This window comes from Pongo abelii, chromosome 16, assembly GCF_028885655.2.
Source record: "Pongo abelii isolate AG06213 chromosome 16, NHGRI_mPonAbe1-v2.0_pri, whole genome shotgun sequence".
Classification (NCBI taxonomy): domain Eukaryota; kingdom Metazoa; phylum Chordata; class Mammalia; order Primates; family Hominidae; genus Pongo; species Pongo abelii.
In genome coordinates this window covers 77,994,488-78,011,837 of record NC_072001.2, presented here as the reverse complement: position 1 = coordinate 78,011,837, position 17,350 = coordinate 77,994,488, and the positions used below count along the sequence as shown (strand labels likewise).

The following is a 17,350-nucleotide window of genomic DNA, read 5'->3' as shown; positions in this document are numbered from 1 at the left end:
ATTGAGTATCACCTAGGCCACCATGTTATCTTAAACCCAGAAAAACCCGTTGGGCTGCAGGGCCCACAGGGAGAGTGCAGGTCCCTCAATAAGGGAAGCAGAGTCTGCTTCCCTTATTAGTGCAGGGTGACCGGCATCAGGCAGGCTCCTTGCCCAGAAGTGCCCCACTCCGCCCCATTGCACTGCCTGAGAGGCTCCATCGCAGCTGTACTCCAGAGGACTCTAGTGGACCTGGTGTTATGTTGTGGCAGAGGGGTGGACAGAATGCAGGGTCTCAGAACTAATTTTGAGGGGGATCACTAAGGAATGGGGAGCTTGGCTCAGGGTATGGCTACCTCTGGTGGCATAACCCTCTCAGGGACGGGAGTCAGTGATAGGGATAAGGTAGAGGGCAAGCTCATGGACTGACACTGAACTGCATAAACCCTGGTCTAGTCAGCCTCTGCTTGGTTCCCCCACCCAGATGGTGTACTCACTACCATTCTTTCAGACAGTCTGCACCCTCCTCAGATTCCTTTGTCAATTGGAAAATCCTTCCTTGGGGGGCAAGTTCAAGTTACTTTAAGACTGAGATTTGGCTGGGTGTGGTGGCTCATGCCTATAATTGCAGCACTTGGGGAGACCCAGGTGGGTGGATCACCTGAGGTCAGTAGTTCGAGACCAGCCTGGACAACATGGTAAAATCCCATACTCTAATAAAAATACAAAAATTGGCTGGACACGGTGGCTCACGCCTGTAATCCCAGCACTTTGGGAGGCTGAGGCAGGCGGATCACGAGGTCAGGAGATCGAGACCATCCTGGCTAACATGGTGAAATCCCTTCTCTACTAAAAATACAAAAAATTAGCCAGGTGTGGTGGCAGGTGCCTGTAGTCCCAGCTACTCGGGAGGCTGAGGCAGGAGAATGGTGTGAACCCAGGAGGCAGAGCTTGCAGTGAGCCGAGGTCGCGCCACTGCACTCCAGCCTGGGCGACAGAGCAAGACTCCATCTCAAAAAAAAAAAATTGGCCAGGCATGGTGTCGCATGCCTGTAGTCCCAGCTACTTGGGAGGCTGAGGCAGGAGAATTTCTTGAATCCAGGAGGCAGAGGTTTCAGTGAGCCGAGATCGCACCATTGCACTCCAGCCTGGGTGACAGAGCAAGACTCCATCTAAAAAAAAAAAAAAAAAGAGAGAGAGAGGCTGAGATTTATCTGGGCAGATCTGGGTGAGGGAGACCCCAGTGACTGAGTTCATTTGCATAGGTACTGAGGGGAATCCTGGGAGGCAGGTCACCTTTAGGGTAAAAAGAGCCAGGCAAGACCACCTGACCCAGTGTTCCAGCCTCTTTCAGAGCAGGGTGAACTGGTTTGCAATAGGAGCTGTGACAGCGCTTTCTCTAATTTGTTGTTAGGAGGCCCAGCCTGGGAGTCACAGGGAAGGCTGAGGGCAAGGGTGGTTTTCTTTGCAGTGTGGGTGTTAAGAGAGGTGGGCAGGGCAGAAAAGTGATAAATGGAGGCTTTTGTGTGTTCTGCTAGCTTTCTGCTGTGCCATTGTCTCTCCGAGACTTGTGTGCAGGAGTCCCCTGCCGAGGTAGCCTAGATGCTGTGACCCTGACCCTGTTGCCTGTGGCTATTTACCAGGGTAAACACTGCTCCAAGGGGACCCAACCACTGACTGACTGTGGTCTCTGACCGGTATAGCCTGGCTGAAAAAGATGAGCTGAGCCAATCAAACCCCTCTTTCAAGAAGCTGAACTAGCTCGGCATGGTGGCAGGAGACTGAGGCAGGAGGATATTGCTTGAACCCCAGGAGTTTGAGGCTGCAGTGAGCTATGATTCGCCACTGTACTCCAGCCTGAGCGACAGAGGGAGACCCTCATCTCTTTAAAACAACAAAAAACAAACAAACAAACAAAAAAGACCTGTACTAAGATATAAACTAAAGATCTGGTATCTGGTTGGTGGTAGATGCTTGACATAAAGGGAGTTGGGGATCTGAACAGGTGGGTAGGCCTAGAGGTCTCTTAATTTTCCCTAGGAGGCAGAGGTGGGATTCCCAGCTCAAGGTTTTTCCCACCATTCTGCCATCTTTCATTCCACGATCTTTGCCAAAAATCACACCTCCCCGGGTGCACTGCACTTCGAAATTTGCCAGACCCTCACTGGATTTGCCCACTGCTTTATTAAGCAAGAGGCTGGCAGAGCAGGGGTCATTGCTAGTGGCCTGAACTTCAGGCTAATGGTGCTGGAGAAGACCTCACAGAAGGCTGAAGATGAGGTCGAGGTCTGTGAGGGGTGGGACTTGCCCAAGGTTACCCACACTTGGAAGCTGAGTGCAGGTCTCCTAGCCCTCTGGCCAAGAGCTCTTACTAATTCTCCATGCCGTTCCTTGATCATGTTGTGTTTCCAAGCTGCCCTGTTCCAGTCCCACAGTCCTGACTCAGGGAGAGACACAGGTAGGGAAGAGACCCTGGAGGTGGTATAGGACAAATGGTGCAGTCCTGAGTCCCTCCACCACACATGCCCTCCTCGTGCTTCCTGAGCCTCAGGCTTCTCATCTCTAAAGTGGGTATAACAGTACCCATCTGTCGTCGTGAGAACAGCCTGAGATGATGCATGTCCAGGCCCTACCCGGAAAAGATAGAACAGGCTGGTCCCACCTGCCTCCTGCCTGCTGTGGGAGGCAGGAATGGCAAAAGCAGCGGGACGAAGTCTCCAATTCCTCTTACCGTGGCTCTGGCCAGATGGGAGCTCTAGGCCAACCAGTTAAAGATTGGCCAGGTGTGCGTGAAGCTCAAGCCATCTCCAGACCACAGTGAGCCAGATGGGGCAGTGGCCGTATGGTGACCATGGAGCCACCTCAGATCTGTCCTGAAATTACCTCAGGGAGCTGGGCCCTGCTGAATCTTAGATTGGCAAAGTATGGCAATGCCTGCTTGTGGCTTGCTGGGAGTTTTTTGTTTTTGTTTTTGTTTTTTTTTGAGACAAAGTTTCGCTCTTGTTGCCCAGGCTAGAGCGCAATGGTGCGATCTCGGCTCACTGCAAACTCTGCCTCCGGTGTTCAAGCGATTCTCCTGCCTCAGCCTCCAGAACAGCTGGGAATACAGGCACCTGCCACCATGCCCGGCTAATTTTTGTGGTTTTAGTAGAGATGGGGTTTCGCCATGTTGGCCAGGCTAGTCTTGAACTCCTGACCTCAGGTGATCCACCCACCTCAGGCTCCCAAAATGCTGGGATTACAGGTGTGAGCCACTGCGCTTGGCCTGCTGGGAGTCTTTATATGTGACACCAGGGTACATCAGTGAGCTTGCCAGCAGTCTGGGGGCTCTGGAGGATAGGCCATGTCCCCCTCAGACTGGAGGTACCAGGGCCGGGCCATGTTTTCTCTCTCAGACCGGGCCAACTTGTCCTTTCCTGAGATTCTCAGGGCTGCGCTGCCCGTGATGGAGCCATGTTCCTTTCAGTTTAGGGATCTCAGAGAAGGGCTCTGCCTCCCTGCTCAGACTGGACCCTCAGGTCAGGGCCATGCCTGTGGGCTCTCCCAGGACAAGGCTGTGTTTCCTGTCTCAGATGAGGGGTCTCAGAACAGGGTTTTTTGCTGAGACTCCAAGGGCTGGGCTGCATCTCCCTCCTCAGATGGGACTCTCAGAGCAGGGTAATTTTCTCAGACAGCAGCCCTCAGGCAGGGCTTTGTCTACTCTCCCAATCTGTGATGTCTAGGGCAGGGTCATGCCCTGCTCAGCCTTAGGATCCCCGGACAGGACTCTGTCTTCCCCTTCAGACCAGGGCTCCCTAGCTCTCCTGAGGATGCTGTGCCTTCCTGAGTCTGAGAGATGAACTGGGCCTTCTCTCAGATGGAGGTTTCTTGAGGAGTTTGCTTTGGGTTTTAGGACAGGTATGGACACAGACCAAGCCCAAGTGAGGTACTTTCTCCCTCCGGGGTTTTAGCATAGACTCCACTTGATTTTACTTTTTTTTTTTTTTTTTTCCCAGAGATTAGGTCTTGCTATGTTGCCCAGGCTGATCCCAAACTCCTGGGCTCAAGTGATCCTCCCACCTTGGCCTCCCAAAGTACTGGGATTATAGGTGTGAGTCACTGCACCTAATGATTTTACTTCTCAAATATATTATTTTCTTCAAACCCACAGATAGTTATTATTATTTGCAGAATGTTGAGGCAAAAATACCACTGGATGAACTCTTTATTTATTTTATTTGTTTTTTGAGGTGGAATCTCACTCTTGTCACCCAGGCTGGAGTGCAATGGTGTGATCTCTGGTCACTGCAACCTCTGCCTCCTGGGTTCAAGAGATTCTCATGCCTCAGCCTCCCAAGTAGCTGGGATTACAGTCACCTGCCACCACACCTGGCTAATTTTTGTATTTTTAGTAGAGGCGGGGTTTCACCACATTGGCCAGGCTGGTCTCAAACTCCTGACCTCAGGTGATCCTCTGACCTTGGCCTCCCGAAGTGCTGGGATTACAGGTGTGAGCCACCATGCCCAGTCTCAGATCTTCATTTCTAAAGAGTTCATCCAGGCCGGGCACGGGATGAACCCAGGAGGCGGAGGTTGCAGTGAGCCGAGATTGCGCCACTGTACTCCAGCCTGGGTGACAGAGTGATACTCCATCTCAAAAAAAAAAAGAAAGAAAGAAATGAAGATCTGGTTCATTATTATTCCACCTTAGAGAATAATAATTTGTAGGATAGACACAGCTGAGCTTTGATTAATAATAAAGAGAGCAAAAATGAACTAAAGGAACTTGTTGGAATATATTAGATAGCAGCTCCTGTTGGTCAAGGATGGCATTGCAGCCAAGCTCTATTAGTCTTTGTGGTAACTACTTAGGCAGAAAAAGTGGTAGCAATTGAGGTCCAGCAGGCATGTGCATGGTGACATAAAGAGGGCTCCTTGGAAAAGAGTGCTAGGAGGGTCAAAGCCCTGTGAACTCACTCCTAGGACTTCAACACCTTGGGGTTGGTCACCATTTGAACTACCTTCTTACTAAATTTTCAACTTGAATTACTAGTGGATATTTCTTCTGCAGAGCACATCTCTAATACAGTTACAAAAAAGACGATAGGAAAAGAGGGTTTGCTTTGTGGAGATTCATTCCACTGCCCATGTGGCTGGGTGAGTCCATTCCAGACAACAGGGTGTCTAAGTCAATTTTCTGTTGCTATAACTGAATACTGCAGATTGGATAATTTATAAAGTACAGAGGTTTATTTAGCTTATGGTTCTGAAGGCTGGGAAATCCAAGGTTGGGGGGCCACATCTGGTGAGGGATTTCTTGCTGCTAGTGACTCTCTTCAGAGTCCCAAGGTGGCTCAAGGCATCACATGGTGAAGGGCTCACAAGAGACCCACTCTCATGATAACTAACCCACTCCCTTGATAACCTGTTAATCCCTTAATCCATGAATGGATTAACTCATTCATGAGGTCAGAACCCTATGACCCAATCACCTCCTGAAGGTTCCATCTCTCAACACTGCTGCTCTGGGGACCAAGTTTTCAACATGAGAGCTTTTGGGGGACACATTCAAATCATAGCACAGGGGGTCATGATAGATGGGTGGGCACAGCCATTCTTTTCTGTGTCATTTCCCTTCTACCTCATTCTTGGACTCTGAGTATTCCACCATCATTTTTTTTCCTTTATCCCCACACCTAGAAGGTACCCTGGAATTGCTCTATAGCCAGATGTCCCCTCCAAGCATACAGCTGTGTCTTCAGAAACTAAGGGGACTGACTGTGTGCGGTGGCTCCTGCCTGTAATCCCAGCACTTTGGGAGGCCGAGGTGGGTGGATCACCTGAGGTCAGGAGTTCGAGACCAGCCTGGCCAACATGGTGAAACCGCATCTCTACTAAAAATACAAAAATTAGCTGGGTGTGGTGGTGGGTGCCTGTAATCCCAGGTACTCGGGAGGCTGAGGCAGGAGAATCTCTTGAACCCGGTAGGCAAAGGTTGCAGTGAGCCAAGATTGTGCCATTGCACTCCAGCCTGGGAGAAAAGAGCGAAACCCTGTCTAAAAAAAAAAAAAAAAGAAAAAGAAAAGGAAACTAAGGAGACTAAGGAGGAGGAGGCAGGGAGACAGTCAGTTCAGATGTGTGTGGGTGGTGAGGGGAGAGGCCCAAATCTCAGCATCTTTAAGCTCTGTCTTCCTGTCTCTATCTTTCAGTGAAGAGGGGCCTGGCTCACACATAGGAAATAAAACATAATGAACAGCCCTCTCATTTTGCAAAGAACACAGCAGATTCATGGTGCACTTATAACCCAAGGCTCTTATGAGAGCAACTAATCCAAGTCTGCCTCATTTTGCAGGAGCAAGCACTGGAGGTGAAATCAGGGAGCAGCAGAGTAGAAATAGGGGTTCTGTCTATGGGTGAGCACAATGAACCTGGCCCTGGCTGTGTGGAGTAAGTGGAAGGCCTGCACTTAAAAAAAAAATTAATAGGAGCTTTTTTTTTTTTTTTTTTTTGAGATGGAGTCTCACTCCGTTGCCCAGGCTGGAGTGCAATGGTTCAGTCTCGGCTCACTGCAACCTCCGCCTACCCGGTTCAAGCAATTCTCCTGCCTCAGCCTCTCAAGTAGCTGGGACTACCAGGCACCCGCCACCGCACCCGGCTAATTTTTGTATTTTTAGTAGAGACACGGTTTCACTATGTTGGCCAGGCTGGTCTCAAACTCCTGACCTCATGTTCTGCCTGCCTTGGCCTCTCAAAGGAGCTATTTAAGAAGCAGTTTTAGCAGCCAGGTATGGTGGCTCACACCTGTAATCCCAGTACTTTGGGAGGCTGAGGCAGGTGGATCACCTGAGGCCAGGAGTTCAAGACCAGCCTGGCCAACATGGCGAAATCCCGTCTCTACTAAAAATACAAAAATTAGCTGGGCATGGTGGCACATGCCTGTAATCCCAGCTACTAGGGGGGCTGAGGCAGGAGGACGGCTTGAACCTGGGAGGCGGAGGTTGCAGTGAGCTGAGATCGTACCACTGTACTCCAGCCTGGGCAACAGAGCGAGACTCTGTCTCAAAAAAAAAAAAAAAGAGTTTTAGGTTACAGAAAAATTAGTGGAAAGTACAGAGAGTTCCCATATACCCAGTTGCTCCTGTTATGAACATCTTGCATTAGAGGGTATATATGTTACAACTGACGAACCAATATTGATAGATTTTTATTAACTAAGACCCATAGTTTACATTAGGATCCACTCTTTTTTTTTTTCTAAGATGGAGTCTCACTCTGTTGCCAGGCTAGAGTGCAGTGGCGCGAACTCGGCTCACTGCAACCTCCGCCTCCCAGGTTCAAGCAATTCTCTGCCTCAGTTTCCCAAGTAGCTGGGATTACAGGTGCCTGCTACCACACCTGGCTAATTTTTGGTATTTTTAGTAGAGATGGGGTTTCATCATATTGGCCAAGCTGGTCTTGATCTCCTGACCTTGTGATCCACCCACCTCGGTCTCCCAAAGTGCTGGGATTACAGGCGTGAGCCACCGCCCCCGGCCTTTTTTTTTTTTTTTTTTTTTTTTTTTTGAGACAGTCTTCCTCTGTTGCCCAGGCTGCAGTGGAGTGGCGCAGTCTCAGCTCACTGCAACCTCCGTCTCCTGGGTTCATTCGATTGTCCTGCCTCAGCCTCCCGAGTAGCTGGGATTACAGGTGTGTGCCACCACTCCTGAATAATTTTTGTATTTTTAGTAGAGACGAGGTTTCACCATGTTGGCCAGGCTGGTCTCGAACTCCTGACCTCAAGTGATCCACCTGCCTTGGCCTCCCAAAGGTCCAGGATTACAGGCATGAGCCACTGTGCCTGGCCAGGATTTACTCTTAAAAATTTTTTTGGCTTGGTGCAGTGGCTCATACCTGTAATTCCAGCACTTTGGGAGGCTGAAGCAGGTGGATCACTTGAGATCAGGAGTTCGAGACCAGTCTGGGCAACATGGCAAAACCTCATCTCTACAAAAATTAGAAAAATCAGCCAGGCATGGCGGCCTGCATATGTTGTCCCGAGGTGGGAGGATCAACTAAGCCTGGGAGGTTGAGGCTGCAGTAAGCCAAGATGGTGCCACTGCACTGCAGCCTGGGCGACAGAGTGAGACTGCAAACTCTGCCCCCAGGTTCAAGTGATTTTCCTGCCTCAGCCTCCTGAGTAGCAGGTGCCCGCCACCATGCCTGGCTAATTTTTGTATTTTTAGTAGAGACAGGATTTTACCGTGTTGGCCAGGCTGGTCTCAAACTCCTGACCTCAGATGATCCACCCGCCTTGGCCTCCCAAAGTGCTGGAATTACAGGGGTGAGGCATCGTGCCCCGCCAGGAGTTCTTTATATATTCTATATATAAATGCTTCAACAGCTATATGTTTTGCAAATATTTTCTCTCATTCTGTGGGTTGTCTTTTCAAATTTTTTTTTTTTTTTTTTGAGACAGAGTCTCACTCTGTAGCCCAGGCTGGAGTGCAATGGCAGGATCTCGGCTCACTGGAACCCCCGCCTCCTAAATTCAAGTGATTCTCATGCCTCAGCCTCCTGAGTAGTTGGGATTACAGCCTCCTGATCAGCTGGGATTACAGTCTTCTGAGCAGCTGAGGCTAGCCACTACATTCAGCTAGTTTTTGTATATTTAGTAGAGATGAGGTTTCACTATGTTGTCCAGGCTGGTCTCAAACTCCTGACCTCAAGTGATCCGCCTGCCTTGGCGTCCCAAAGTGCTGGGATTACAGGCGTGAGCCACTGTGCTTGGCCTCCTTTCAATTTCTTGATAGTGTCCTTTGATGAGACCTGGGCCTTTTTCAAATAACCCAAGCACTTCTGGGAAGCTTATCCCCTCCCGGGCTGTGAAGGAAGAAATCAAGGCCTAGTGAGAAGTCACATGTTCTGCCTTTTGAGAATGGGACAGGAGGGATCCCCATCCACCCAATTGGGTTTGGCCCCTGAGACTGGATCCCTTTCTCCTTGTTCCCTTCAATTGTTCAAAAACTTGGGTCAAACAACATGAAAGGAGAGAAGAGAGAGGAGTGAAGGAGGTGCCTATCAACGCCTTAAGAGAGCACAGACCTAGACCTGGTCTCAGGACTCAAGCACCAAGGGCTTACTGACGCACGCCACAACACACATGAGCCTTGAAAACATTGTGCTAAGTGAAAGAAGCCAGTCACAAAAGACCACTCATTGTGTAATTCCATTTATATGAAATGTTTAGAGAAGGCAAATCCATAGACACAGAAAGTAGATTAGTAGTTGCCAGGGCTGGTGAGGCAGGGAGGTAGGCTAGGGGGAAATGTGGAGGGACTGCTAATGGGTGCAGGGTTTCTTTTAGGGGTGATGAAAATGTTCTAAAATTAATTGTGGGCCGGGCGCGGTGGCTCACACCTGTAATTCCAGCACTTTGAAGAGAGGTTGAGGCGGGCAGATCACTTGAGGTCAGGAGTTTGAGACTAGTCTAGCCAACATGGTGAAACCCGTCTCTACTAAAAATACAAAAATTAGCCAGGCGTGGTAGTGTGTGCCTGTAGTCCCAGCTACTTGGGAGGCTGAGGCTGGAGAATCACTTGAACCCGGAGGCAGAGGTTGCAGTGAGCTGAGATGATGCCACTGCACTCCGGCTTAGGAGACAGAGGAAGACTCCGTCTCAAAAAAAAAAAAAAAAATGCTGGGTGCAGTGGTTCATACCTGTTAATCCCAGCACTTTGGGAGGCTGAGGCGGGTGGATCATGAGGTCAAGAGATGGAGACCATCCTGGCCAACATGGTGAAACCTCGTCTCTACTAAAAATACAGAAATTAGCTGGCCATGGTGGCACATGCCTATAGTCCCAGCTACTCGGGAGGCTGAGGCAGGAGAACTGCTTGAACATAGGAGGTGGAGGTTGTAGTGAGCTGAGATCGCGCCACTACACTCCAGCCTGGCAACAGAGCAAGACTCTGTCTCAAAAATAATAATAATAAAATTAATTCTGGTGATGGTTGCACAATTCTACACTAGAAGTCATTCAACACTTTAAGAATGTGAGTTAGGCTGGATGTGGTGGTTCACACCTGTAATCCCAGGACTTTGGGAAGCCAAGGCAGGTGGATAACTTGGGGTCAGGAGTTCGAGACAAGCCTGGCCAACATGGTGAAATCCCATCTCTACTAAAACTACAAAAATCAGCCAGGCGTAGTGGCTCATGCTTGTAATCCCAGGTGCTTGGGAGGCTGAAGTGGGAGGAGTGCTTGAACCTGCGAGGTGGAGGTTGCAGTGAGCTGAGACCACGCCACTGCACTCCAGCCTGGGTGACAGAGTGAGATTCTGTCTCAGACAAAAAAAAAAAAAGGTGAATTATATGGCATAAGAATTATATCTCCATAAAGCTGCTCTCTCTCTCTCTCTCTCTCTCTCTCTCTATATATATATATATATATATATTTTTTTTTTTTTTTTTTTTTTTTTTTGAGACGGGGTCTTGCTCTGTCACTCAGGCTCTTGGCAAATTTTTTTTTTTGTAGAGACAGGGTCCCACTATGTTGCCCAGGCTGCTTTCCGACTCCTGGGCTCAAATGATCCTCCAACCTTGACCTCCTAAAATGCTGGGATTACAGGCCCTGCACTTGGCTAAAGCTGCTATTTTTTTAAAAAAAGAAAGGAAGAGAAACAAGGGCTGAGTCCCCGTGGCTGGCCCCCACTCGCTCCCTGGCCTCAGCATGGTGGTGTCTTCTTCACTTGATGGAGAAGCGCAGCCGTGCCTGGACGTGTTCACAGCGGGCGTGCTTCATGGTCAGCCCGTAGATGGGGGTCAGGTCGACTTTCACGCCCGGCGGCACACTGAACTCCAGTTGCTGTAGCAGGATGGCCAGGAAGAGGAAGACCTCCCAGTTGGCCAGGACCTCCCCGATACACCGGCGCTTGCCCATGCCAAACAGCATCACCTTCTCACTCAAGGGCTTGTTAATGGCGGTGCCATCGGTGGTGAGGAACCGCTCGGGCCAGAACTCAGACGGGTCCTCCCACAGTTCCCTGCAAGAGGAACAGAGGAGATGGGACCTCAGGGCTGGAGAGGCCCTGGGAGGAGGTGCCTGGGGGAGGGAGACTTCCGTTGAGTACACAAGTGTGAGGACATGTTGAAAGCAATGAAGGGTAAGTGGGAAGGAACCAAACTGAACTTTGATGCTTATTTCTTTTTTTTTTCTTTTCTTTTCTTTTCTTTTTTTTTGTTTTTTTTGAGACACCCTCCAGCTCCTATCACCCAGGCTGGAGTACAGTGGTGCGATCTCAGCTCACTGCACTCTCTGCCTCCCCAGCTCAAGCCAACCGCCCACCTGAGCCTCCCGTGTAGCTGGGACTACAGGCACCATAACCGGCTAATTTTTGTATTTTTTTTTGCAGAGACGGGGTTTCACTGGTCTCAGGCTCGTGAGCTCAAGCGATCTACCTTCCTTGGACTCCCAAAGTGCTGGGGTTAGAGGCATGAGTCACCACACCTGGTCTGATGCTTATTTCTTTTACAAAGCTCTCTCTAAAATGAACAGCCTTAAAGATAGTGCCCTTTAATATTAATTTACTTTAAATAATGTTTTATCTAAAGAAATTAAAAGAAGAAAAACAGGCTGGGTTTGGTGGCTCACACCTGTAACCCTAGCACTTTAGAAGGCTGAGGCAGGAAGATCCCTTGAACCCAGGAGTTCAAAACCAGCCTGGACCACATAGGAAGACCTTGTCTCTATTTAAAAATTAAAGTGAAAGAAAGAAAGAAAGAAAGACGGACAGACAGACATATGTTTCTTCATCCTACTTAAAATATGCCTCCTAAGGGGCCTCAACAGTGTGTCCTGGCTTATGTTTATTGTTTTGGAGTAATGATGACTAGCATAAACATTGATAGCATTTTCACACTCAAATGTCCCAGTGTAGATGGTAAATTATATGGTCCCCCTACCTATACACTAAAGTGGGGCTTTCCAAAGAGAGGTCTCTGAGCCATTCACGTCAGAATCGCCTGAGGTACCCCACCTTAGATACCACATTAGAATCCTGGTGGAACCATCAGCCGTAACAAACATCATGGTTGATTTTTTTTTTTTTTTTTTGAGGCAGAGTCTCACTCTGTCACCCAGGCTGGAGTGCAGTGGCGCGATCTCGGCTCACTGCAGCCTCCACCTCCAGAGTTCAAGCAATTCTCCTGCCTCAGTCTCTGGAGTAGCTGGGATTATAGGCGCACCACCATGTCCGGCTAATTTTTGTTTTGTATTTTTAGTAGAGATGGGGTTTCACCATGTTGCCCAGGCTGGTCTCGAACTCCTGACCTTAAGTGATCTGCCTGGCTAAAATGCTGGGATTATAGGCGTGAGCCACCGCTCCTGGCCATCCTGGTTGATTCCTGTGCACTAAAGTTTGTGAAACCTTTGTAAATATCATCACTTAGAGCAGACTATAGCAACTGAGGTCCCCTCCTTTCATTATATAAACAGTTCCTAGCAGGGACAAACAGCCTTCCTGACTGCTGAACCTGCACACATTTTTCCGTGAGGGGTATGTACTCACGGGTCATGGTTGACCTGCCACTGGTTTACGAAGACACAGCATTCCTTGGGGATGTAGAAGCCGTTCAGCGTTGTGTCCCTTGTTGTGCTGAGGAGGGAAGAGGGCGCTGTGAGGCTCAGGGCTGGAAAGCTGGGACATGTGTTGCTCCTACCTCCACCCCATCCCAACAGCCTGCCCACCGCCATCTCCATCCCTACACTGAGAGGGGAGGGGAGGAACAGGGAAGAGGTAGAATCATCCTCCCTCTTCCTTACCTCCTGTTCTTTAACTTCAGCAAGTATTTACTAAACTTCTCTTTGTGCCTGGCTGCGCACTTGGCTGTGCTCTGGAGCCAAGAAGCAGGCAATTTCAGATAAATGTTTTTCTATTTTCTATTAAAAAAAAAAAAAAAGCAGCAAGCAGCCTGGGCCAGCCCCGGGGAATTTCTAGCCTGGCTGGGGATTCAGGCCTCTTACTGCAGGAATAACTAGAACATTTGGGCAGGAGTAAATGCTCACTAACTCTCTTGACATTGTTAAAATTCCAGGGCATGATCAAGGGCTGATGGCTGTAAGTCCTATAAGACATCAGGAATGAAGCTGTGCCAGGTGGATGAGTCAAAAGGCTTCTGGGGAGAGGAAGCTCGCGTCGGCATTGACTTTGAGCAAGGGTAGGATTCTGGTGGTCAGAGAAGAGGCTAGAAGGCATTCCAGGCAGAAGGTTCAGCGTTAGCAAAATTGGAGGCCAATAGGGTCATGCTTGTGAGGGTGAGGCCGACCTGGCTGGCACAGAGGGCACTGGGAGGGAGGGAATATGAACAGAGGGGAATGAGCGCTGAGATCACAAGTGGAACTTTCTCCTGAGAGCTGGGGGTTAGATTATGTTTGGACTGGATAGGGGCAGACTGAGGCCGGGATCTGTGGGGAACGAGGTCGGGAAGGAGATGCTGAGCCAGGGCCAGGGCTGAGAAGCCAGGAAGAGAAAACATGGCAAGGACTTCAGAGGTGGGAGGGCAGAACCGGCAGGCCTCACCTGTGGGGGATGGTGAAGGGCAAGAAGGAGGAGTGTCGGAAGGTCTCCAGGATGAAGGCCTTCAAGTAGGGCAGCTGGGGTCTGTCAGAGAGCCGGGGCCGCCGCCCCCTGCCAATCATAGTGTCTGTAGAACACAGAGGACAAGCAGAGCTCAGGGGCTGCCCTAACTGCCCCATGAATTATCCCCTCTTATACCCCATGTCACTCTATGTAAGACTGTCTATTCACAAGTCTGCGACCCCACTAACCTCCCACATCTTCTAGGCAATGGCAGGCACTACTGTGTGCCCAGGGCTTGCACACAGTGGGCGCATAACAGGTGTTTGTAGACTGAACAAACAACCTGGGTCTCAAGGCTTCTCCTGGCCATAGGGTTGGGGGCCCCCATATACCCAGCTCCTTCTGGATCTTCCTCTGTATCTCAGGTTTGGTCACAAGGTACATGAGGCTCCAGGAGATGGCTGTTGTGACTGTGTCAAATCCTGGACCGTGTAGGGTAAGGTGAGGAAAGAAGGAAGACAGAAACAAGGAAACCATCATTTCCCAAGAATCTGCTACGTGTGTATCCAGCATTAGCTTTCTCTGGCCCTAGCCTGTGAGTTTCCTGAGGACAGAGGCTGGGTCTCTTCAACATAAACTTGAGACACAGGTTTCAGAATTAGTTGCCGGAATTATAGGGGCCTAGACTTACAGGCCAGAGAACACCTTATTGTTCAGATGGGGAAACCGAAGCCTAGGGGAGGAGAAGGACTTTGCTGTGTCTCCACTGGGAATTGGTGGCATAGCCCAGGCTCAAACCCTGATACCAAGCCAGATCTCAGTATGTTGTACCATCTGGTGTAGGGTTGGCGGGTTATTTGATGGACTGAGGGGCTGGGCAAGGCTGTGGGTGAACAGCAGGCGTTGTTGGATGGAGGGGCAGGGTTCTGGATCCTACCTGCTCCAAAGATGTCATTGACAAGGTTGACAATCTTCTCCTGGGGGATGAGGTTGCCACTGGCTCTAGGCCCCTTCTTGCTGTACTTGAACAGGGCACCCATGATGTCCTGGACACTGTTCTGAGGGGGCACAAGCTTAGGGGCACCCCTGGCACTTCCAAGGTCAAAGGCTGAACGTTGCTCCACTCCCCTGGCCCGTCCCTGGGGGCTGGGTACCCCCCTATCCTCCCAACTTGGTCTCTAGGCAAGGGGCTGCAGCTTGCAGCAGGAGCTGGTAGCAGCCCTGGGTATGGCTTAAAGTGTCATTTTATGCCCCGTTGACCCTTCTTCCCAATAACACCAGGGGTCCAATTTCAAAGGAGAAAAAGGTTAATGTGAACACAGGGAAGCAACGCGACACCAGAGCTGGGGATTAGCCTCTGTTGGGGCTCAGGTTTCTGCAGAATGAAAGCTTTCTCACTCATAGGCCCCCCACATTGCAGGACTCTGCTAGGGCCCCATTTCCAGGGCTTTTTTCTTGGGGGCTTTGAGGAGCCCTGAGAAGGGGGCTTCAAGGATCAGGAAACTGAGGCCCAGAGAAGGGGAAGAGTCGGCTCCAGGTCACACAGCTGGTCTGAGGTGTCCAGAGCCTTCCTAGGCCTTGGCAACACAGCAGCTGTGTGGGCATGCTGGAGCTGGGAGGGAGGGGCTGCACCCAGGCCCTGCAAGATGCCCCTCGCCACCTGCACCCTGGGCTCACCTTGTCAAAGTCCTGATAGTGCTCCTGGACTATTTTCCGCAGGAACCGCAGGAACCTCTGGTTGAAGGCCTTGAACCTCTGAAGGGCAGGGTTAGGCAGGTAGCGAAGGATGGGGAAGAAGTCCACGGGGTTCCCGGAGGAGGCAGTCTCCACGAACTCATGAGCGTTCTTCACGAGGCTGAGCATCTCATCACTGCTCTCAGGGAAGTGCTGTCCGAAGCACATGGCACCGATGACGTTGACCACTGACACCACCACCTGATTGTAAGGGTCGAAGTGCCCAGGCCCTGCCATCAGCTCCTGCAACCTGCTGATCAGGGCCTCAGCCTCTTTGCTCACATGCTCCTCCAGGTAGCAGGAGTATGAGGAAGCTGGGTCAGAGGCGATGGAGAAGGTGTTGAGGGCGTTCTGGGCCAGGTGCCGGCGGGCAGCCCACACTGGTCCAGAGTCTGGGCTGAAGGTCAAGCTCTGGCCATCAGTGATGAGGGTGGAGCTGTAGAGGTCAGGCCGGCCCTTGAAATCGTCGCCCTGCCGCACCAGGGCCTGCCGGATGGTGTCCAGGCCGCTCAGCACCAGCACGGGCGTGGAGCCAATGCGGATCTGCAGCACATCCCCGTAGCGCTGGCTCATCCTTGACAGTGCCAGGTGCGGGTTCTTCCCCAGGGTCAGCACATGCCCGAGCAAGGGCCAGCCCCATGGCTCTGGTGGACTTTTCAGGCCTTTGGGGACCCGAGGCCTCAAACCCTTGAGCACCCAGAATACCAGGCAGAAGATGGCAGAGGCCAGGAGAAGCTCTGTGGCCGAGAAGGGAACAGACTGGGACAATGCCATCTGTACCAACTACAGGGAAAAAAGGAGGGACCAGGCTGAGGGTTGAGATGGAGACATTCATTCATTCATTTCCTCAGTCATTTGATAAACACTGATGCGTGTTCTGTGCTTGGCTCCCAGCTGGATACCAGAAAGACTAAGATCCATCTACCATGTGTCCTGTGCCCCCAGAGCTCACCCAGCCCAGTAGCTGGAATCACAGAATCTGAGAGCTGGAAATGAGCCTCAAGATTCCCAACATGAACCCTGGCTCTCTCCTCCACACATCATCTCATTTTCCACTTCTGGGGCTGGAGCAGAGGCAAGTGACCACTCCAAAACAGGGAAGCCAAGGACACCACCCTTGTCAGCCCCTGGCACAGCATGCATGCTGGGCATTGTACCAAAGAGTCCCTGCCAGTGCTGGCTTTCTGCTGATACCTTCTATATACCCAGGGGACCAGGAGCTCCTCCTACCCAGTGACACTGAGGCGGCCAAGGTCCCAGGGCTGGTTCAAATAGCCTGTGATGCCCCCTCCCTAGGGCATTCTTTATCAATACCAGGAAGGGCACCTCCTCCAGGGATGAGTCCCCATCCTCTCACAGTCTTGGAGGTTGAGGTAGGGCTGCAGCCAGGGCCAGGGCTGCCCTTGTGCTAAGGGGGAAGCCCTCCCCATCTCTCTCCTTAAAAATGGCTTAGTCCAAACTGCTCATTTAAAAAGGGGGAACAGAAGTCAAGAGCTGGGTAGCAAAGCCCGGAACTCAGGCCCCCTACACCTAGCCCAGGCTCCCCATCTTTCTGTCCCCACTAGCTTCCAGGTTCTACAGTTGGGGATCCCAGAGATTGTAAATTGGTCCAAAGTTGGGGATCCCAGAGATTGTAAATTGGTCCAAAGAAAGATACCTGTAGAGGCAGGTGCTTGAGATTAGCAGGGTTGTAGTGGCTGGTCTGGAGCTTCTGACTCTAGGTGAGTGGCCTTTTTATAAACATCGCCTCCTATCAGATTGGCCTGGTTGTCCTGATCACCTGATATGAAAGCTGCATCACTGAACAAATTTGGAAGGATCAACTCTTGGCCTTGGGCCATGATCCCTGAGCTCCACCTACTACCTAAGGCCCAGGGTGACTCTTTGGGGATAGGCCAGAAGGGGTGCTGGGTCCCTGGGGATGAAGGTACAGCTTTCTTTAGGGTTCAGGGTAGGGAACCTATTTCTCTGAAGAGTAGGGTAGGGTCTGGGAGTGGGGGTTAGGCCTTTGGACTGATCTGGGCTTCTTTCCCACTGCACACATGAGGAAGAGCTCTGCCAGGGCACTCAGTCTAGGCCAACCAGGCTCGCGGCCCCTCTCCAG

General features: G+C 50.8%; 1 protein-coding gene across 1 annotated transcript; it reads right to left on the bottom strand.

Annotated features, from left to right (window-relative positions):
• Nucleotides 1-10,415: 10,415 nt before the first annotated feature.
• CYP1A2 (cytochrome P450, family 1, subfamily A, polypeptide 2) lies at nucleotides 10,416-16,954 on the bottom strand (the record flags this gene model as incomplete). The annotated part of the gene is given in 7 exon segments (NM_001131988.1): nucleotides 10,416-10,977; nucleotides 12,502-12,588; nucleotides 13,513-13,636; nucleotides 13,905-13,994; nucleotides 14,450-14,570; nucleotides 15,190-16,029; nucleotides 16,904-16,954. Coding segments are annotated over 6 exon segments (1,551 nt in total). The 3' UTR covers nucleotides 10,416-10,679.
• Nucleotides 16,955-17,350: the final 396 nt, after the last annotated feature.